Consider the following 23,754-nt stretch of genomic DNA (forward strand, 5'->3'; position numbering starts at 1 on the left):
GGTGGGATAATATGGCACTATGAGCTCTCTAAGATATGACGGAGCTTGACCATTTAGAGCTTTATAAGTTAACAGTAGGATTTTAAATTCAATTCTGGATTTTACAGGGAGCCAGTGCAGAGAAGCTAAAACAGGAGAAATATGATCTCGTTTCTTAGTTCCTGTTAGTACACGTGCTGCTGCATTCTGAATTAGCTGGAGAGTTTTTAAGGACTTACTAGAGCTACCTGATAATAGAGAGTTACAGTAATCCAGCCCTGAGGTAACAAAAGCGTGGACCAATTTTTCTGCATCTTTTCGGGTCAGGATAGGCCTAATTTTCGCAATATTATGCAGATGAAAAAATGCAGTCCGTGAGGTTTGTTTTAAATGAGAATTAAAAGACAAATCTTGATCAAATATTACTCCGAGGTTTCTTACGGTAGTGGTAGAGGCCAGAGCAATGCCATCTAGAGAAACTATGTCATCAGATAAAGAGTCTCTGAGTTGTTTGGGGCCAAGAACAATAACTTCAGTTTTGTCTGAATTTAACATCAGGAAATTGGTGCTCATCCAAGTTTTTATGTCTTTAAGGCAGTTATGGAGTTTAGTTAATTGATTACTTTCTTCTGGCTTCATTGATAAATACAACTGAGTATCATTCGCATAACAATGGAAATTTATAGAGTGATTTCTAATGATGTTACCTAAAGGAAGCATATATAGAGTAAATAGGATTGGTCCGAGCACAGAACCTTGCGGAACTCCAAAACAAACTTTAGTACGTAAGGACGATTCATTATGAACGTGAACAAACTGAAAACGATCAGATAAATAAGATTTAAACCAGCTCAGTACAGAACCTTTTAGGCCAATTAAGTGATCCAGTCTCTGCAGTAGAATTTGATGGTCAATTGTGTCAAATGCCGCACTAAGATCTAATAAAACAAGTACAGAGACAAGTCCTTTGTCTGAAGCAATCAGAAGGTCATTTGTAATTTTAACTAGTGCTGTCTCAGTGCTATGATGCACTCTAAATCCTGACTGAAATTCCTCAAATAAATTATTATCATGGAGAAAATCACACAGCTGGTCTGCGACTACTTTCTCAAGGATCTTTGACATAAAGGGAAGATTAGATATTGGTCTATAGTTGGCTAGCACCTCTGGATCCAGGGTGGGCTTTTTTAGTCGAGGTTTAATTACAGCTACCTTAAAAGACTGTGGTACATAGCCTGTTAATAAGGATATAGTGATCATATCTAATATATGAGTGTTAACTAAAGGAAAGACCTCCTTAAGTAGCCTAGTTGGGATGGGGTCTGATTTAGATGAAGAAATCAATGCGGTCAGTTCTTGAAGAGAGATTGGGGAGAAGCAATCTAAATATATATTAGGTTTTACAGCTGTGTTTGAGGTTAGATAAGTACTATCTGAGGACAGGAGGTCATGAATTTTGCCTCTAATAGTTAGAATTTTGTCATTAAAAAAGCTCATAAAATCATTACTGCTAAGGGCTAAAGGAATACAAGGCTCAATAGAGCTTTGACTCTCAGTCAGCCTGGCTACAGTGCTGAAAAGAAATCTGAGGTTGTTCTTATTGTCTACTATTAATGCTGAGTAATAGTTTGCTCTGGCATTGCGGAGGCCCCTCTTATAAGTTTTGAGACTGTCTGTCCAGATTAAACGAGATTCTTCCAGTTTGGTTAATCGCCAATTCCTTTCAAATTTTCACGATATTTGTTTTAACTTACGGGTTTGAGAGTTATACCAAGGAGCGAACTTTCTTTGCTTTTTTTAACTTCTTTTTAAGAGGAGCTACAGAGTCAAGTGTTGTTCGCAGCAAGCCTACAGCGCTATCAACAAAATGATCAAAGTCGGTACAGGAAACCTCTGTTACTGAGGGACTTGGTATTGAATTTAATGACGGAGTAATATTTTCCTTAAATTTTGCGACAGCACTATCTGATAAACATCTAGTATAGTAACTGTTGCTGAGTGGCGTGTAATCGAGTAAAAAGAAATCAAAAGTAATCAGATAATGATCCGATAGCGAGGGATTCTGTGGAAAGACTTTTAGATTATCAATTTCAATTCCATCCGTCAGAACTAGATCGAGGGTATGGTTAAAACAGTGAGTGGGTTCATGTACACCCTGACTGAAGCCAATGGAGTCTAATAATGAGATAAACGCGGTAGCCAGGGAGTCATTATCAACGTCAACATGAATGTTAAAATCGCCTACAATAATAACTTTATCTGATTTAAGAACTAAACTGGATAAAAACTCTGAGAATTCAGATACAAATTCAGAATACAGGCCAGGAGCACGGTACACTACAACAAATAAAAGTGGCTGCGAGGTTTTCCAGGTCGGATGTAAAAGACTAAGAACGAGGCTTTCAAATGAATTATAATCTAGTTTAGGTTTAGGGCTGATTAATAGGCTAGAGTTAAAAATGGCTGCAACTCCCCCTCCTCGGCCGCTGCCTTGAAGAATGTGGGTATTATTATGACTGGGAGGAGTGGACTCATTTAGACTAACATATTCATCTGGACACAGCCAGGTTTCAATAAGACTGAGAAAATCAATATGATCATCTGATATTAATTTGTTTACTAACACTGCTTTAGACGATAGAGACCTGATATTTAACAGTCCGCATTTAATTCTCCTATTTTGTCTTTCTGTCACAGAAGAGGTTTTAATTTTTATGAGGTTGTTATGCACAACTCCTCCTTGTTTAATTTTAGATTTAAATAATTTCGGTGGTCAGGGGACAGACACCGTTTGTATAAAACTATGAAAACGATGGCAGGGTAACTGAACTGGAAGCTCAGAGAGGCGTATAGGACTGCGACTCTGAGTCCTGGTCTCAACTCTGGGTTGTCAGGGATTTAAATTACTAATAAAGTTTGCCAGGTTCCTAGAAATGAGAGCAGCTCCATCCAAAGTGGGATGAATGCCGTCTCTCCTAATAAGACCAGGTTTTCCCCAGAAAGTTAATCAATTATTAACGAAACCCAAATCGTTTGCTGGACATCACCTGGACAGCCAGCGATTAAATGATGACATGCGGCTAAACATGTCATCACTGGTCAGATTTGGGAGGGGTCCAGAGAAAACTACGGAGTCCGACATCGTTTTTGCATATTCACACACCGAGGCAATATTAATTTTATTGACCTCCGATTGGCGTAACCGGGTGTCATTGCCGCCAACGTGAATAACAATCTTACTGAATCTACGTTTAGCTTTAGCCAGCAGTTTTAAATTAGATTCAATGTCGCCCGCTCTGGCCCCAGGGATACATTTGACTATGGTCGCTGGTGTTGCTAACTTCACGTTTCTCAGAATACAGCTGCCAATAACCAGAGTTTTATCCTCAGCGGGTGTGTCGCTGAGTGGGGAAAAGCGGTTGGAAACGTGAACAGGCTGGTGGTGAGCCGTGGGGGCTTGGAGCTGTGCTTCTGGCGAACCGTAACCCAACCTCCCGGCTGAACGGGAGTTACCAGAGGACAGTTAGCAGAGGCTAAGGCTATGCTATGTGGCTTCGCACCGGCTACAGGGGGCTGGCTAACTACCGCAGCTACTGAATGGTTTTCCATGGTGTGGAGCCGCGCTTCTAATTCACTAAGCCTCGCCTCCAACGCAGCAAATAAGCTACACTTGTTACAATTACCACTGTCGCTAAAGGAGGCAGAGGCATAACTGAACATTTGGCACAGCAAGCAAGAAAGAGCAGAGGGAGAAGCCATCGCTAACTTTAAAGCTAATGTAGCTACCAAGGCTAGTAACATGCAAACAACAGCTAAGAGATTAGCGAGAAAGTCGTAGAAAGGAGGAGAGCTATAAGTGCTTAAACAGAACTAGTGTGGGTTAAGACTTGAAGTAGACGTTAAAGCAACGTTAAAGCAACTGAAGTGAGAAAACAGGCTACTAGAATTCACCAGAGCAGTACAGAGACGCTGTCACAGAAACACCGGAAATGACACAACTCGCTTACCGCAATAAGTCAGCACGTCAGGCACTGAGGGGACACAGGCACAACAATGGGCCTCAGGATCTCGTCACGGTATCTCTGTGCATTCAAAATGCCATCAGTAAAATGCACCTGTGTTTGTTGTCCATAACATATGCCTGCCCATACCATAACCCCACGGCCACCATGGGCCACTCAATCCACAACGTTGACATTAGCAAACCGCTCACCCACACGACACCACACACGCTGTCTGCCATCTGCCCTGAACAGTGAAAACCGGGATTCATCCGTGAAGAGAACACCTCTCCAACGTGCCAGATGCCATCGAATGTGAGCATTTGCCCACTCAAGTAGGTTACAACGACGAACTGCAGTCAGGTCGAGACCCCAATGAGGACAACGAGCATGCAGATGAGCTTCCCTGAGACGGTTTCTGACAGTTTGTGCAGAAATTCTTTGGTTATGCAAACCGATTGTTGCAGCAGCTGTCCGGGTGGCTGGTCTCAGACGATCTTGGAGGTGAACATGCTGGATGTGGAGGTCCTGGGCTGGTGTGGTTACACGTGGTCTGCAGTTGTGAGGCCGGTTGGAAGTACTGCCAAATTGTCTGAAACGTCTTTGGAGACGGCTTATGGTAGAGAAATGAACATTCAATTCACGGGCAACAGCTTTGGTGGCCATTCCAGCAGTCAGCATGCCAATTGCACGCTCCCTCAAAACTTGCGACAACTGTGGCATTGTGCTGTGTGATAAAACTGAACATTTCAGAGTGGCCTTTTATTGTGGCCAGCCTAAGGCACACCTGTGCAATAATCATGCTGTCTAATCAGCATCTTGATATGCCACACCTGTGAGGTGGGATGAATTATCTTGGCAAAGGAGAAGTGCTCACTAACACAGATTTAGACAGATTTGTGAACAATATTTGAGGGGAAATGGTCTTTTGTGTGTATAGAAAATGTTTTAGATCTTTGAGTTCAGCTCATGCAAAATGGGAGCAAAAACAAAAGTGTTGTGTTTATATTTTTGTTCAGTGTATGTATATGTGTGTGTGTGTGTGTGTGTGTGTGTGTATATATATATATATTATATATATATATATATATATATATACATATATAGCAGCAACTCAAATCAAAGATAGGCCTATTAACAGACTGATAAAACATTTGCTCATACTTATGTCATTCTGTTAATATTAGGCTGAGGTTAACTGAATTGCTGTGAAATGACTTCCGATTCATGTAAACCCCTTTATGCTCAGATGGAGCTATTATGGGATGTTGAGTCCCATAAATGAGCCTATTACACCATGGAATCTTTAAATACATGAAAAGTATTCATGAATCATTGCATCATGTATCCATGTAGATTCATTTCTGAGTAACACTGACAGTTCTGTGGAATTCCTCTTGTTTTAAAGATTATTTTTGGGGCTTTTGTTGCCAAAACGACACGCAGCGAAAAGATCATAGGCTGGGTTTGATCCCGGGCCACTGCATCAAGGACTGAACATCGTATTGTGGGGCACTCACTCGATCCACTAAGCCACCGATGCTCCATGAAAATTTTGTTGATAATTGATTCTGATTTATCCGGAGGGAAAGCCATAAAAACGAGTAAAAGTCTTTTCAGAGCCAGAGTCACTTTTCTTATGGCCCAACAAATCGTTGCCTTGCTGATGTGCTCAGTGTCTTCGATGTTATAGAGAAAACTGCTGCTGCCAAAGAATCAACGGGCAATGCATAAAATTTGCTCTTATGATAATGCAAATTCACAATGTCTAATATTTGATATATCTGGGTGGAACAGATTGTCAGATAAATGATAGAGTGTGAGGTGATATTGTGTCTTTCATATAGACACTCCTCCAGCAAGATATCCAAATGGGGTCTAATCACCTTCTCCTTACACAACAGCCTCTGAATAAACTGTGCCTCAACATCCACGACTTTTTCACAAAAGGACACGCCATGTTTCTCTTTCCTGCTACACGCTCAGCGAGCAATCAGCCTCAGGCTTAGATGAAGCAAACCTGCAGGCCAGCAGGTTTGCTTCACGGAATATGTTGCCCTAGTAACTGACTCAGGGTTTCGCTGAGCTGGTTTTGTGAAACGGAAAACTCAGAGTTTTCCTCATCTCAGGCTCAACATACTCAGTTTTAACTAATCCTGCTTTCTGAAATAGGGCTTTGGTGTTAATTGTACGTGGTTTAAAAAGATTGCTATTACCAAAGCCAGACAAAAGACTTTAGAATTTTTATCATTTATAACATACAAAAATAGTGGTCAGAAGGCATTTTAGAATACACTGTCAACATTTCAGAGTATATTCATCATAATACATTACCACAACATTGTTGAAATGTTTAAAAAAAAAACCAGCTGCAGTCTGTCAGGCTGAACTCCTTGAGCTGAAAACACTTCAACTCAGAGTGAAAAAGTACCCCATGTCATCTGTGCCTTTTCCTCATTGCCCAATCTGATGGGCCTTCTGTGGTGGTCATGACAAGTTTACAGTTGGTAAACAACAGACGTAAAACTTGTGGTAGAGGCTGCTGGATACCCAGAGCTCTACGACTTAACAAACCGCAGTCACCACCAGGCGTGGGAGAATGTAAGTGCAGTACTTGAAATGGCCATCATGGAGGGGAAGCACCTGGACCAACTGGTGGTACTCCCTTTGATCCATCCTTTTTTTTTAGGGTCTCATGTACCCATACAGATCTCTGTTTCTCTGTGCCCAACAAACTATTTGTTGACAGCCCCTGACCCTCAACCAGAGCTACAGCAAGTACCCTCTGCCTGTACATTTTAGGAACTAGATACTAATTACTGTAAAATTTATAAAATAAAATAAACAGTAGATTGACTACATGGGAAGGTTAGGGCAAGGAGGTGATCAGTTAGTTGCCTGGTGACAATAAAAAGGCGCAGCAAGTGTTTTTTACTAGTGGCATTCAATTTAAAAAAAGGCAGTGTGGTGCGCCTCGTGTTTTGCAACCTGTAAAATGCTTTCTGTGTCAGCTTTATACAATGGGTTGTGACATATAGTACAGTTTAGAGTCTTAGGGCAATGTCGTAGCCCTGGTACAGAAATACACTGCAGACCGAATGAATCAGAGACAAGACCATGGTGCAGAGTACTGGCATTCTGATAGCAGGGGTGTCAGGCACTGTCACTCCTCACTTGGCAGTGTTCCCTTTGCAGTACATGGAGCAGGAAAGTCTGGGTCACAGTTTAATCTAGCTCCTCCCGCTCATCCAAATCCATCTAAACCCCTGCTCAAAACCTTACCCATCAGGAATTATAAGGCATCATAAGCACATTTTAGGCCTATACCAGTTGTTGTAATTGATGAATATTGAATTACATGAGTCAGCTCTGACCTTAAGAGTGTGTACTCTTATGTTTTCCTCAAGGATGGAAGTAATCGGGTGTATTTCATTTTGGTGTTATTATTGAAGTGATCTGTAAATGCGTACATTGTCCAGTATTTCTGGACAATCTTGTCAGTATGAAGTACTTCACCTCTATGGAGTCTGGAGTGTGCTGAAAGAATAACTATACATTTTTACAAAGTTTAATGGTAATTTAATTAAGGACATTGATATTCTTTTACATAGCTATTATAAATTGTTTCAGCAACTTGTGTCACTGTCCAGTGGGGGAAAATGTATCTCCAAATTTATTGATTTTCAGTTTTTCAGATAAACCAATGGTTCAGATACCAATATCAATATATCCATTCTTTTCCCTATCTCTTCCCAAGTCTCTTCTGTAGTGGAATTAATATCGTATTATGCATGCTCTTATCATGATGGCCCACCAGAAGATGAAGACATGGAATGCAATGCTTTTCAAAGTATGTAATATTCATTCATTGTGAAAAATAAGAAAAGGCATGTTGGTCGATTCTGATGACATACCGATATTACTGTGCAGCCCTTGTTTATTTTTATTAAATGATTTCACGGCATACAGATCTAATCATTATTCTGGTGGCATACTCCAGTCTTCCTACACAATGATCATGCTTTGGGACTTGAAGATGAAGTGTTACCCTCTTCCTGACTGAATACCAAAAATGAAAAAAACAACCAAACAAACAAACAAAATCACTAAATGGAGAACCATAAATACTTCATTAACAAACATCCTTAGAAGAACTTTAATGCAAATAAAGAATAAATAAAATCATTTTAACAATAAATACTCTTATGTACAGTAAGGCAACATGATGCATAGCATCTAACAGAAAAGGTGGAAGCTTTGACTGAAACAGTGACAGAAAATAGATCACGTGGTGAAAAGCTGTCACTCTAAGTAATGGTTGGCTCATTAGTGATGGCGTCATATAATAGACTGCTGAAAGAGATGTAAACAAAATGTACTTAGACAAGACAGTATGTTATTATCTGTCTAGTCCATACCCATTGACTGCACAGTTGCCAATGTACAGTTTCACATGGTGTGTGTTTGGGATACAGGCCATAGGAAATTGCAGATTAATAGTCAACTGAACCCATTACGAAGAGTACTGTATTTAGACAGAGTTTTTGTGAATTTGGCTACAGCTGATGTCCGTTTGAGGTGGATACATAGATTAACGCGCGTGTGCAGTAACTCGTGGGGTGAATGCAAACAATTCAATTAAAAGCGACTTTGTAAAATAATATATTAATATTAATTAATAATAATATACTAATAGTGTAATTTTTGGAAAAAGTAGCTTTGTCACCTTCTACTTATGCCAATCCTCAATGCCTATGTGCAGTTTCACATAGATTTACCACGTCAGTGAGTAGAAAAATGTGGGACAGACAGAATTAATGACTGACAGAATGACACACTGACAGTTTCCGTGATTAAGTACAGCTTACCATACCATGACTTAGTTATACCAAAAGTTAGAAAAAAAACCCAAAACATTTGGCCACAGGGGGAGCCACAGCAATCGGTTGCATTTTAGCCATTTTTAAGCATTTTTCTGCCACCCAGTTGAGAGTTCAATTTCTCCAGTCACCTTGAGGCGTCCTGTTCTACATATTTACCAAGTTTAGTAAAAATCGATACGACGGTTAGGCCTAGATAAGAAATTAGCTCTCTAGCGCCCCCATTTTGTTTGATCGGGTAAATAATGGAGGGGTCCCCTCAGATTATGTGTGGTCATATGCCTACAAAGTTGCGTGGTGATCGGTGAAACCCTTGAGATGTTATACACCTTTATGTGATGAGCCACACCCTCCGCAATATTCATTCATTGCCTTATAGAAGCTCAGTTTTAGTAAGTTTTCCAACTTTTGCCGAAAGGGAACTTTAGATATTGGTCCCTAAATTATGTTCACCGAGTTTCATGCAGATCGGTCAAACTTCCTAGGAAGAAATTGATTTTAAGTGTTTTTCAAAAAATTCAAAATGGCGGAAAATCTGTGTAACTGGAAGTTATAGGTTCTTGAGGCAAATTTGTTCCTCGTGAGGAGAGGCATCTCTGTGCAAAGTTTCATGTCTCTACGACATACGGGGTATGAGATATGCCCATTCAAAGTTTGTCATTTCAATCGGTTGCTATAGCGCCCCTCTTTGGCCAACTGATGTAATATTGCTTCATTCGCATCCTCCCATGACCCTCTACCACTGTGCCAAATTTCACATGGATTGACCAAGTCAGTGAGGAGAAAAACGTGGAACAGACACACCCACAAACAGAGTTTTCTTCATAGTCCTCATCATATCGTCATCATATCATGAATGTCGAAAGCCACTAAGTTCATGTGAAGCATTAAGAATAACCATAATGACCTTCCCTTGACCAGATCATGTTATTTAGCTGCCCTGGAAGGAAAGGGTCTGGTGTATCACATGGTGAAAGCAAATTTTGTGCTTATAAAGACAATTATATTGACAAAACAAAACATAAATTTCTAAACTCTTAGCCTGTCTTTACATAATAGCCATTAAACTAATTGGGCAAATTAAATTTCTTGAATTTGTTTTAATAGAGGCTTTACAAATATCTAGAAGTCACATTTGATTCCATCATCGACATTCACAAGATAACTGTTTTTTGGCAAATAACAGATGAATATTGTAGGCTATAAACCAACCATATAAGAAAAAGAGAAATATTTCAAAAATTAAAAATGCTGTGTGTGGATGTATACATCAGTAAAGTTAAAACTCAAGGTGAATGGTTTGACAAGGTAGACTTGGTTTTTAGATACAGTGATAGCTGTGACCAAAACAAATGATTGAGTTCCTGGCTTTGTCATTTTTAGTCGCCAGGCAAATCGAACAAAATAAGAATATGTCTAACCATGCGTACATGGAAACTTTTAAAGCCACTGAATCACATTTAGAACCACATGTAAAACCATCAACTGTTTTCAATGTGAAATATATACTGATATAAAATTAATTCAGTATAACCTTTACCTTTTAAAGTTGCCATTGTATTTTAGGTTAGGCTGTCATTGGGTTGTTGCACTGAAACAATGTAACACACACACACACACACACACACACATAACAGTTTTTTTGTTTTCTTTGTCAGGGCAAGCAACAGTTAAAATAAAATAAAGGTCCCTTTTCTGCATGCCAAGCATGTTTTCAATTTGAAGGGTAAGTATGGGATTTTTGAAGTGGGGCTGTATGAGGTACTGATATATTACCTTCAGAAGATGGTGGTCAGCATGCTCCCAGTTTCGAACAGCAGACAGGAGTCCTACCAAAGAAGCTCAGCATTACATTGCTGTGGATGGGGTTGATATAAAAACATATTTTAGCCACCTTTAAAAAGGCCCACCTAAAAAAGTATCAGTCTAAGTGGACACTATATTGAGGATTTTTTCACCGCTTTACCTCGCTGACAGCTGTTCTCTTTGGCACTACATTTTTTCAATTATAAAACTTCTGTATTACTGCGCCACTGTTGTCACACACAGTATTACTCCACAGCTTAGCTGTTTGGTGCTGTTGTGAGATCAGACGTCAAAGAAACATTACTTTTGTAAGTACCAGTATGTCAATCATGGTGTGTGCTTGTGTTTTGCCGGGCTGTATAATCAAAGAAAAGCTTCATTCACCACATACATTTCACCATATTATGTTAATTGACATTGATCTTCACAGCTGTGGCTAGTTGCACGCAATTTGGACACCAACTCTCCTCTCTCTGTTATTTCAGCCTAGGTTGCCTCTATAAAAGGCTAACACTAATATGCTGATAAGGTAACACAGCCCATTAAACTTTGGTTGTCTAATAATCAGTTATTATACAATAACGTGTACTGAGAGCCGAAAACTTACTTTGAAGACAACAAATCACATTTGGCCCTTCTGGTCTGGGACATTATTTTTTTTTTCCAATTTATCATTGGAAAATTATAAAAGATCCACAAGACTGTGACAGTGAGGCAGGGAACTCTGGATGGTTGGTGTTGCACACTGTATCAGAAGCACTGGCATCCTCTGATTCAGGGAGATCCTGAAGTTGTGTTGCAACCAAGTCTAACTTGGCATCATTTACAGTTTGCACATCTGCACCACCAGGTAACTCTTTCTTGGCCTCCAGTTTCCACAGAAGTTGCTCCTCCCTCTCTCTCTCAGCCCATTCAGTCTCCCTCTGCAAAAGTTCTTCTTCAGTATACTCTGGTTCATAAAGGTCTCCACTTGTTAGTGAACGGCATTTTATCATCCCTCATTTTGACTTGTTTTTGTTGTCTCTTCCATAAGCCCCTGACAGTCTGACCCAAACAGCTTGTCTGTGGAGTAATACAGTGCAAAGCAGCAGTGGGGCAGTAATATGAAAGTTTTACAGTTGAGAAAATGTAGTGCCAAAGAAAAGGGCTCTCTGACGGCGAGGCAACTGTGAAAAAATCCTCAATATAGTGTCCACTTTGACTGATACCAGTGATGGGAATAACAACGTTATAAATAAACGGCATGACTAACGGCGCTACTTTTTTCACTAACAAGTAATCAAAAAAGTTACTGTCTCCACCGTTATAATGCCATTACCGTTGCTCACAATAAAATGCGCCGTTATTCGGCTTTACTTGAGTTTACTGAAGCGGCTTTCACCCAAGCAAGCTCCTTCTCAGCGGAGCTCTGAAGTTTGTTTTCTGTGGTGAGGGCAGGTGAGGGGGAAGGGAGGGAGAGACAACCACAGAAGTGATGATGATTGGCTTAGGTAGAGTAAAATTTCATCATAAACCAATCAGAGGCAGAGTAGGGCGGGTATTCACAAGCACACAAGCAGGGTTGCTGTGTGGGCTTGTTTTTTTGTAAAGTCGCTTAGAAATATTGGTAGTCGCGGGTTGCTGCTTTTTGAGGTTGTTTCTAAAGTGGAGTTGCTTATTTGGGCTTGCTCTCTAAACATCGCCTTTCTCCATATATATCTGTCTAATATTTAAACGCATAATAGTATGTCCGCCCCTCTTCTTCTCCGCATACACACAGGTGATGGTCAGTCAGTGAGACTTCTCACATTTAAATTGCGCGTTTAATGGAGGTTCTTACACACACACACACACACACACACCAATGCAGTGTAGTGTACAATGTTTTATAATAATGATTTATTCTATTAAGAGTCAGTTTCATTCATTTAACATTCAATGTTGAGTTTCATTACATACAGTTCAATTAAGGGGGGTTGTCCTAGCAATTTGACATATTTGAGGATTTTATAAAAAAGTAACACTATAGTTACTTTTCCTGGTAATTAGTTACTTTTATAGTGCAACTCAGTTACTAACTCAGTTATTTTTTGGGGAAAGTAACAAGCAGCTATAACTAATTACTTTTTTAAAGTAACGTTCCCAACACTGACTGTTTAAGGAAGTGAGAACAGGGCTATACTAATTTGTTTGCTTGTAGAAATCCTTCTTTATTTGACACTCAATTTTTAACTGAAAGCAATAACTTGAAAGATGAGCTTGAGTGTGGGATAAGTAACACTGCATACTGTCCAAACCATAGCTGAATAGTGATATATCTTTAGAGGAGGTGCAGAAGGTAGTAGATAAAGCTAAATTAAATAAAGCTGTGGGTATAGAGGAACTTCTAAATGAGGTCCTCAAAAACTCAAATATGCTGAATATTTTACATTGTTTATTTCAAAACTGTTTTCAGTATGGTATTTCTCCATCAATGTGGAATAAATCCATAATCAAACCCATTCCTAAATCTGTAACCTCAGATCCCAGAGTTCTGTTAAACTACAGAGGTATAAGTCTGATCAGCACAGTATACAAATTATATTCAGGTGTCCTTAATAATAGACTTAATAATTATGTGGAGTCCTTTGGAGTGTTGGCGGATGAACAGAATGGATTTAGGAAAAATAGGGCTTGTATCGATCATATTTATACCATCACCTCTGTAGTGAGAGCCAGACTCACAGAAGGTAAAAACACATTTGCTTGTTTTGTTGATTTTCAGAAAGCATTTGATTGGGTCAATAGAGATCTCCTGGAGTATAAATTATTGTGTTCTGGCACTGATGGTAAATTTTACAATGCTATCCAAGCTCTGTATAAAGCCCCAGTTGCTTGTTTACAGTTAAATAATCTCAGGACTGGCTGGTTTCCGACACCATTTGGAGTGAAGCAGGGAGATGTGCTCTCCCCTACTTTATTTGCCCTCTATGTAAATGATTTAGCTGTAGAAATCAAGCAGGCCAATCTGGGCATACCAATTGATGATTTGAATTTAAATATTTTGTTATATGCTGATGATATTATTTTAGTTGCTGAAAATGAAATTAATTTACAAAAAATGCTGAATATTATGAGTTTATGGTGTGGTAAATGGCAACTTGTAATCAACAGTGATAAAACTCAGATTATACATTTTAGAAGATCACATATTTCAGTTTGGATTAAGGCCCTTAAAGTATGTTACTTCATATAAATAGGCTTTAGGGTCTGTACTGAGTAAAATGAAAGTGTGCCCCGACCTTGGTTTTTTGACATTTTCAAAACTTTATGACTCAATGGTTGGCTCAATTTTATTTTATGCAGCAGACATGTGGGGTTTTAAAGATAGCCCTGAAAGTAATGCTATTCAGTCTTGAGCCATGAGGTGCTTTCTCTGGGTTCACAGATATACTGCTAAAGGGGCTATTGAAGGGGACATGGGATGGGTGCAGTGTCTTGTGAAACAGAGATGTGAAATAATTCGGTTGTGAAACCGCCTTGTTCAATTGCCAGAGGACAGGATGTTTTCTGATTTAAATTATATATTTAGGAACAATTTGCAGTGTAATATAAACATAGTGAAAGTAAAACTAGTTAAGATTCACAATGAACAATGGAAAGATGAGATCTGGTCCAAACCAAAACTCAGAAACTATGTTCAAATCAAAGTGGGGTTCCACACAGAACATTATGTAACTTTAAATTTGAAGAGGGGACAGAGGTCCCTTTGTGCCCAGTTAAGAACTGGTACCCTTCCTCTGGCTCTTGAAGTGGGCAGATATAAAGGTATCCAGGAGGAGCAACGTATATGTGTTCTTTGTGATCTTGATGTTGTTGAAGATGAATATCACTTCTGTTTCATTGCCCTTTATACTGTGATTTAAGGAACCACCTGTTTGAAAAAATTCAGTGGAAAAATCCTGACTTATTTTGGTTGTCCAAAGGTGAGATGTTGCGTTGGCTTTTTGATGAGGAGACCTTTCCTGTGGCAAGATTTATAGAAAATGCTTGGCACTTAAGACAGAGAACGTTGTACCCAACATATTAAGATGTTTCTGTTATGGAATTTGGCTATTCTGAAATGTTTGCTTATCCTTTTGTGGACTTTTTGTTATTGATCTGTCATATGGCCATCCAGGCTGTTGTTCTGTTTAGTGTCTTGTAAGCCCATATGGGCTGGGCACCACTTGGTGCACGACACTTAAATAAATAAAATAAATCAATCAATACTGATTTCTTTAGGTGGGCCTCTTTAAGGTGGCTTAAATATGTTTTGATATCAACCCCCATCCACAGCAATGTAATGCTGAGCTTCCCTGTTGGGACTCCTGCCTGCTATTCCAAACTGGGGGCATGCCAACTGTCATCTTCTGAAGGTAATACACTGACTATATATCACTACCTCATACAGCCCCATTTCAAAAATCCCAAACTAACCCTTTAAATTAAAAAAATCAATGTTGTTAATACGTATACCCTCATAGAATTCTAAGGGGTAATGTTTTTGAAATTTGTGAGTCCAAATTATTATCCTAGCCTCAAAATTATAATTTATAAAACTGAATTGAGAATAGTAATTTGTCCCATGAAGCTAGTATTTTGTTGCCCTTGAATGGTAAAGTTGCTGAGGTGAGTAGATAGCATCTGGGCTTTTTTTTTCAAATTTATTTTTTTAAGACTGTGCTATCTTTGGCATCCTTTAAAGCAGGGGTCAGCAACCTTAACTGGCAAAAGAGCCTTTTTGACATGATTAGCTAATCAGAGCTTCTTATGCCAAAGACCTAAGGACCTCCAACATCGTTGCCAGAGGGTCATCACCCATAAGCCTTCAGTAGCGTGAATGACGGACACAAAATATTATCCATTATGGCCTGTACAGATAATGACCTCCTCTGTGCACATTGCTGGAGGCATTAAAACAAACCTTTCACTGCCCCAGGCTGCTGGCAAACATCCAGATAGCCTGCTTGTGCCATATGCTTCTATCTGAAGGTATCCTCCATTAACAGTCAAGCTATTAGCGGATGGAAGGCCATAGCCACTGTACTGTGGATCCTGTCTAAGGCCCATGCTTCAGATCACACTACCAAACTACTGAGAACAGGCCTTTGCTGCATCCAGTTCTTTCCCACAAGTTTTCACTCAGTGTTTCTGTGTTTGCATCATGCAGATAGACAGACTTTGCAATCAGCCCACACAGCTGCAGTTGGCCGCCGAGAGCCACCTAATTGTCTGCCAGGTAGTCTGGGTGTCCATGAAGGACACAGTCTCATAGCGGGTAGGCCGACAGCAGGGGTGACTGCTGACCATCTTGCCAGAGACGCTCCCCTTGTCCATCAGAACCTTGAGTGCCAGGTCGTAGTTCTTGCGGGAGCTGTGGCAGGTCCCAACACAGTACTTAAAGAGGACTATTTCATCTGAGTTGTAACCGAGATCAAGATCTCGCACCTGTATCTCTTTCCTTTCCAAGTGGCAATCGTGGATGCTCTTGGTCTTCTTGCGGTTCCTCCTTGAGATTCTGGGCAAGGTGGAGACAGGAGGGGAGCGCCGCCATCTGCTCTGCTGGATTTCCTCATCCTGCATCAGTGACCACTCTTCTATGAGAAAAATGACATGCAGATAAGACACCTGGGTAGTCAGTTGCCAACATGGACATGTAAGAAAAGTTCTGTAATATCAAAAACAGTATTGCGACCACAGTTTGGCTCCCAAAATGAAGTTTTCACATGAATTCAGGAGCAGTATCATTACTTTATTGATGTGCTGCAGTTTCTGTTGAAACAGCAAGGGAACAATCTTATGTGTAAATCAATGGGTTATCAGTGGACTGATAGGCAGTTTGATTTACTAGAGCAGGCAGGAAGGCAGGACTGTCCAAATATGTTGTGATGACTTTATTTGTTGCCTTTTTGGATTTGGTAGTGCAACATTATGTCACTGCTATAGAGACTTATTTTTCAGGGAGTTCAAATACTTATTTCACGGAAAGGATACAGTTTATACCAAGACTACACGGTGACCTGTGTTTTTAAAGCAGAATTTTGTTTGCCACTTACTGGCAGCAGAGCAAGCCAGTATCATACCATGATAAGTATGATTACTGTAGGAGACTAAGAAGGATTTTAACATTTCTCTGCCAAAATCAGCAGGGAGAGGCTGTAGAAACAGCAGTTTCTAATACCCCCACCCCCCACAGATTAACAGAATTGTTCAAAAGTTCAGCTCAAGAAGTGCTCTGCAAATGACACCTCCTTATGTGAGTGCTCTGATTAATACATTTATCTGATGTATCTGAATGCACAATAATTGCAACACAGCTGACCAATAATTATGGTCAGACCCTAATTATAATTAAATTATAAGATAAGATAAGATAAGATAAGATAAGATAAAATAAACTTTATTGTCCAAAACGGGAAATTTGTTTTGGGCACATAGTGCAACATAGCTGCACAGCAGATACAACCACCATGTACAACCAAGACACACAGAAGACAACCATGTAGTACAGCAAGGACGCCAATTTGAATAACATGATTGAACAATCAAGACTACTGGGAGAAATAAATACATCAACTTTGTCATAACAGGTAAGGCTAAAAAAATATAAGCTCCATAAGGTTGCACTAGCCCAGGAGATAATAATTAAAAGTGCAAAAAAACTGTAGTATAGATAGTGCAAATAAAATATAGTAGTGCAAATGAAACTGTTGAAAATAAAAGTGTAAGTAAAAACGTACCAAAGTGTGCAACAGGTCAATAGTCATAATAGCAGCCTTGCTCTGCCGGGGAGACAAAGCAGGGCCAGCAGATGAAGAGAGTGGCATAACCACAAGAACATTACAAGAATATTTTTTGTAAGGGGGAGTCAGAGGTGTCAGGGGTGTCAGGCGTGTCTACTCTGAGGCATATTTGTTTCATTTCTCTCATCCCTTATCTGCTGCCAGGGTCAAAGGACTGAGGGATGTTGGAGGTTATGTTGCAAAGTCCTCTGAAACAAATTGTGATTTGTGATATTGGGCTTTATAAACAAAATTAAACTGAACTGTCTGCTTCACAGTTTATTCTGTGAGTCCATGGTTGAACAGTGACAGGAGTTAGGATAGGAGACAGCCTAGCTTCCTTATTTGGCCTGGAGCATTCTTTGTAATCCTGCATAATAAGCCATGTGCTTTTGTTTACTTAAAACAACTAAGATTCAGAGTGGACAATGACAGAAATGAAATGAATATGCCTAATAGTAGATTTGTTGATTTAAATTCATGGTCTGACCATCATTTATAACAATATGTTAAGCTATCTCATTATAACATAAAACATTTCACCTTACAACAAAATACATTGTATATTATGTAATAAGAAGAAGTTTTTTTTTTCAAGAAAAGTTTCTTGTTATAACATAAGTTTGTATGTCGTAATAACATTAACATATCTTGATGTGAAAAACATCTTTTAAAAATGAACATTTCATGTTTCACCCTATGCTGATCTTTTTTCTTTTTCTTTTTTTTTTCATGGTTTGGCAGCGATATGCCTCTGTTGTTCCCACTACGTTGATCCTACTTAAGACTATACGTAAAAGCTGTGCCTCCTTCTGCTGACCAGTGGTGGAGTGTAACAACCATATAAGTAAATAAGTGAAGCAATTAAATGACTGATGAGTTGACAAATATTTTGATATTTGACAAATACTTTTCAAATATGAGGAGCTGCTGCATTTCCTTTTGATAATTTTAATTATTTTGATTTATTTAATGTAATTAAATTGTTCTGCACTGAATACTTTTAATACCTAAATTGAAAGCAGACATTGATGCTGAATTAGGGAGTGAAATTCCTCTGGTTATCAGCTTGCTGTACAGCCACTATGCTGAGTCATCACCAGTAGGGCAGTGGAGCTGCTGGCTGAACTCCAACAGGAGCTGAGGTTGCTCTCTCAGTTGCCAGTAACATTCCAAACAAGCCTTACCCACACCGCTATGCAGATCTGGCCCAGGTGTTGGCCCAGACTGATTTCTACTTCCTGAACTTGGGATGACTTTGCCCTGCACTTTCTCTTAATGCCTCCATAATGTCCTTAAGGAATGGTTATTACCATTGTGGAATGCTCATTTACAGCAGCATGTCAGTTCATGCCTCAATGTTTACCAAAAGAAAACCAAAGGAAAAAGGAACAAAAAAATGCATAGAAAAAGGCCCCAGGCAGTGAGCACAGGACCTCTCAGTCAAACCCTGCTCAGGTACATATTCAGCCATGTTAAAACATGCCACATGGGTTTGCATTATTTAATGTAATTATTCAACTATTTCATGTTACAATTGAATTGGGCAATGTTCAGGCAATCATGCCTAACTGCACTAAACATTATAATTGTTTTTAGTGAGAGCACAGTTTTCAAAAAATCTTAGTGTGATGCTTTAGTGTGCCAACCTAATATTTTCCATCACTTTGATAAATAAAGGAGAAACACAGCTTGGGTTTACCTGACAGCATCACAACAATAAGTCAGTATCAGCAGAGATTCTCATGTGCAGTAACGGCTGTAAGCACTACAAAAACTGTACAGTTACCATTTTTGTGCCTCTATCATTTAAGTATGGCCTAAGAGAATGCATGTCCAATAAGATACGAATTGGACATTTGTTTATTTTTTTAAAAAATAGTTCAGAAAAACCAGATTCATCGAAAGTTAAAATATCTGCAGCATGACTGACAGACCATCCCTTGCTTTTACAGAATTTAAGGTAAATTTATTTTTACTATTTTTGCCATTTAAATCTGTGATAATTTTCTCTTTCTTGTGATCAGTGTGACATTGAATGTCACCTCTCTGGTGGGGAAGGAGCTGGAGCTGGTGCGGGAGGCGGAGTGGTCCCAACTAGATTTAGCTGGGCTCAACTCCACGTGCAGCACTGGTTCTGGAGCCAAAATCCTGGAGAGGGGCTGGACTCATGCTTTCTTCGGAGTTGCCCAGGGTGAGAATTGCTGGGTGGGTGTGGGGATACTAACGAGCCCTCGGCTGAGCACCGCTGTGTTGGGGTTCTCCCCAGAGAATGTGAGGGTCCCCTCGATGCAACTGCGGGTCGCTAAGAGAAGGTCTCTGACTGTTGTTTCTGCACACGCACTGTACAGCAGTATGGAGTACCCGGAGTATGGAGTCTCTTGGCGGTGTCCCGGAAGGGTCTGGCTGGCCCACGGATCTCCTGAAGCAGCAGAAAGGTACCACTTGGCCAGAAGGGCTTCAGCTGGGGTGGTCGCCGAAACAAAAATCTGGGTGAGGGAGGAGTTCGGGGAGGCTATGGAGAGGGACTTTCTGTTGGCCTCAAGGAAGTTCTGGCAGACTGAAGACATCGTCGAGCAGTGGAAGGAGCACTTTGAGGAATTCCTGCATTCACGTCCACTGTGGAGGAGGCAGAGCCTGAAGACACGGGGGAACTCTCACCCATATCCCTGGTGGCAGAGGTAGTTCCACCAGTTTGGATTAATTCATTGGTTAAAACAACACAAGCAATTGAGCGGAAGGTACAGCTGTCTTTCTTCATGTTTAGAACAAACAATTAAAAAAATAAAAAAAACATCTGCAAACCTAAATTGGACATTACTTGACTTTGGTTTTGGGTTAAAACAAACAAACAATTAAGCTGCGGGTACAGGAATTGCAGGTAAACAGGTTGTGTGAGAACATTGCAGTGGCTCATATTCCCTAGAGACTAACCTGACCAAAAAAGAGGTTGTAACTATTCAACTTTTCCATTTGGTCATGGACTTTCCATATTGACAAATGGTGTGCAAGGTACCCTGGGTGTGTTGATTGTTGACGTTCTGGGACACCGTGTCAGCTTCAGCCTGTTACATGCATTGTCTGTTTTTAAAATACACTTCTGATTTCACAAGAAATGTACAATTTACATACAGTCTCTTTCAAAAATAAACACACTTTGTCAGTACAACACAGCAAATTGACATCTTTTCTTCAATAACGAATGCATGTTGTTATGTTTTGTGGTTGGGTTTAGGCAACAAAACTACATAGTTGGATATAGGAAAAAAGAACAGGGTTTGGCTTAACAATCACATCTGCCTCCTTGGTAAAAGTCAGTGGTTGTTGGCTTTTTTCCCAGCTCAGTCTGAGCACTAGGAACAGACAACAACACTAAGTCTTGAGATCTCAGACTCAAGCTACAGTCAGATCTCTGTTCAGTCAAAATACAAATGTATGAAGGGAATTTACCCAGTATGGCAAATGTGCCATCCATCACCTGTATATGTGCAGAACTGATCAGTCCAGCCAGAAATACCAGAATTTGTTACGGTCACACTAGATTAAGTTTAACTTCTTACCATTCCAGTAAAATTCAACTAAATTCACCTTAAACGCTTATCGAGGTCATACCCAAAGCACATTGAAAGCTGTTCTTGTTCAAGGATAACACTCTGAAGTTCTTTCACCAACATTCAGAGTCACTAAGACACTGCAATAGAAGGTTTTTTTTAAAATCCTGATTTCTTGGAAAAAGATGCTGCAGATGACTAGAACTGGGACTTATTAACTGGAAAACACAATGGGGCGATATCATGAAGCCTTACATAGTCCAAATTCAAAGTAAATAGTATAATACAAAAGAAGCATTTTACATGTTTTTCTAAGGTTTTGTCCAGACACTTTTAAAAGAAAGGAGGATAAAACAATATACTGAATGTGTGATTATGAGTGAAAAACAAAGCAACCAAGACAGAAATATCTATGGATGTAATGATTCCTATCTATCTATCTATCTATCTATCTATCTATCTATCTATCTATCTATCTATCTATCTATCTGTCTGTCTGTCTGTCTGTCTGTCTGTCTGTCTGTCTGTCTGTCTGTCTGTCTATCTTATGATTGGAGAAATAAAAGGTTTTAACTGTTCATTTGTTTGTTGTTTGTCTGAAAGAAGCATTTATTGAACCTGCTGTGGTGGCTGTATCTTAAAATGATCCACATGAATTAAACTGCAAGGAGCGTAGCTTTCTAACAATAGGGCGTATGACTAAATCACTTAAAAACAGCAAATACGACAGCTGTTTACATATCATAATCATCAAATAAAACATTACAAGGATGTGAAGTAAAACAGCAACAAAAATAGATTGTAGACTAATGAAATAAGATAATGTAATGCTTACCAAGGGCTTGAGGCCAGGGTGTGTGAACACTGCTGTCCTGTTCCAGATCTTCAGCAGGAGACAAGGAGGGCTGCCTTTGGACACGCTGGAGGTCTGGATGAGCCTCTTTATTGTCCTCCTCAGAAAACACATCTTTTACTAGTGTTAGCAATGACGCCATCACCCACAGCATCACCTGATTACATCAAGGAACACACTTTGGTCATCAGGCTGGCTGCTCAGTTAGGGAAGCTGATAGATTCACTGATTCACTGCACTTCATTGTAAAACATATTATCAAGCAGAAAGGAGATGCAATCACAATGACAGATGCAGTCAGGGTTAAATGTTTTCACTGGAGCAGCCCAGTGGTGGGAAAGTGGACAGAAGTATGACTGTCATATATAGTGTACTCCAATAGTGTTTATCAAGCCCTCATTGACTGGTAGAAGAGCAGATCTTATAAGTATTAGCCCGCCAGAGGTACAGAGACACAAATGCAAAGAGCAACTTTTGTTAAGAGCTTGATGGAAAATGAAAAATGATCCTCATCCCTAAGGTATTTTGGTCCAGTTTTGTGTCTGCATTTATTTATTAACCCAAAAGAGCTGAGATCAATGTCAAACTGTGCACAACTGGTGACATGAGAAGAGGCCCTCTGTGGCTAAGGCAGTAGAGCAGGTTGAAAGATTGGCGGTTTGATTTTCAGCTCCTCCAGTCCACATGTCAAAGTTTCCTTGGTCAAGATATTGAACCCCAAATTACTCCAAATGGCTAATTTATTGGCGTGTCAGTGAGTGTCAAGGAGGTTAAAAAAAAGAGAAGTCACATGGTACAGGTACAATACATGCACAGTGAAATCTTGTGTGCACCTACCAAAAGGCTTAATAGGTGGTGCACTATCATAGGTGTTCTCAGTCAGCCTTGAGTCAGAATCAGAATAAGGTCCTTAATAAAGACCATAAACAAATGCTTTCTATATAAAAATGTTCTATTGTATATTGATTGCCGTCCAATTGAGTGTACCAAAAAGGTTCTGTCAGGCCGAGTGCAACCAAGGAGGCTAAGAAGGGTGCACCCAGGGAGTATCTGAACAGATACCATCCCTTTATTTCTAGCACCATCTGCTGTACCCCTTCAACTTCAGCTTCAGTAACACTGCACATGTTTCATACTCCCATGGCGTCAAAGCGTGTGTTCCAGCCTTCTTTGAATAGCTTTGATGCATGTGTATGCTTGTGTAATAGTCTACAAATGTGGGTGAATGTGGCATGTGAAAGAGCTTTGAGTGGTTAGAAGACTACAAAGTCTAACAAATGCAAGTCCATTTACCATGAGGATCAGAGTGGACCTGACCACGGTGGCCTGACCACTCAGTGAAGGGTGCGACACCACGGGGGGCGACTGGAGTGAGGCAGCCAAGCTACCCCTCGATTGCATCCTTTCTTGTGTTGACAACCAAAGCAGATGTGTTGTGGCAGCTGGCTCAGTAGTAATTAAATAAAACAAATCCTTCTACTAGTAATACTGCTGCATTTACATAAGGCACTCACACAATGTACTCACATCTGTGCTTAGCAGAAATCAGGGATTCATACATTTTATCTTTCCTGACTCTGTTCCTACTGTGTCACCAAATTTAGAACTGCCTCAGACTTAGAAAATGTAAACACACCTTGTAACTAAAGACATTAAAACTAATTAATTATTTTTAAAAGGCTTTAATAGACAACATTTAAAGCCATTAATTTACTTATGCATTTGTCAAATGTATTGAATAACAATGAAACTGACAACCTTTCATCGTCATTAATTATTTATCAAAAAATTCAACTATAAAAATGGAGTGTCCCAGTTTTTATTTTATAGAAATTGTGCAAATGTTCTTTTGTAGCCAACTTCTTAATTGGTAGTCTATTAATAGGCATGCAGGGCATAAAA

At 39.7% G+C, this 23,754-nt stretch overlaps 1 protein-coding gene across 1 annotated transcript in view; it reads right to left on the reverse strand.

The window, feature by feature from the left end:
• Positions 1 to 11,887: 11,887 nt before the first annotated feature.
• The window catches only part of LOC125895897 (artemin), a 59,558-nt gene continuing 47,691 nt past the window's right edge, over positions 11,888 to 23,754 (reverse strand). The window contains exons 3-4 of the mRNA XM_049588096.1: positions 21,835 to 22,009; positions 11,888 to 16,263 (exon numbers count right to left, since the gene is read on the reverse strand). Coding sequence (XP_049444053.1) covers positions 15,854 to 16,263; positions 21,835 to 22,009 — 585 coding nt within the window. The 3' untranslated portion in view covers positions 11,888 to 15,853. The remainder of the gene's footprint in view (positions 16,264 to 21,834; positions 22,010 to 23,754) is intronic.

This window comes from Epinephelus fuscoguttatus, linkage group LG10, assembly GCF_011397635.1.
Source record: "Epinephelus fuscoguttatus linkage group LG10, E.fuscoguttatus.final_Chr_v1".
NCBI classification, from domain to species: Eukaryota; Metazoa; Chordata; class Actinopteri; order Perciformes; family Serranidae; genus Epinephelus; species Epinephelus fuscoguttatus.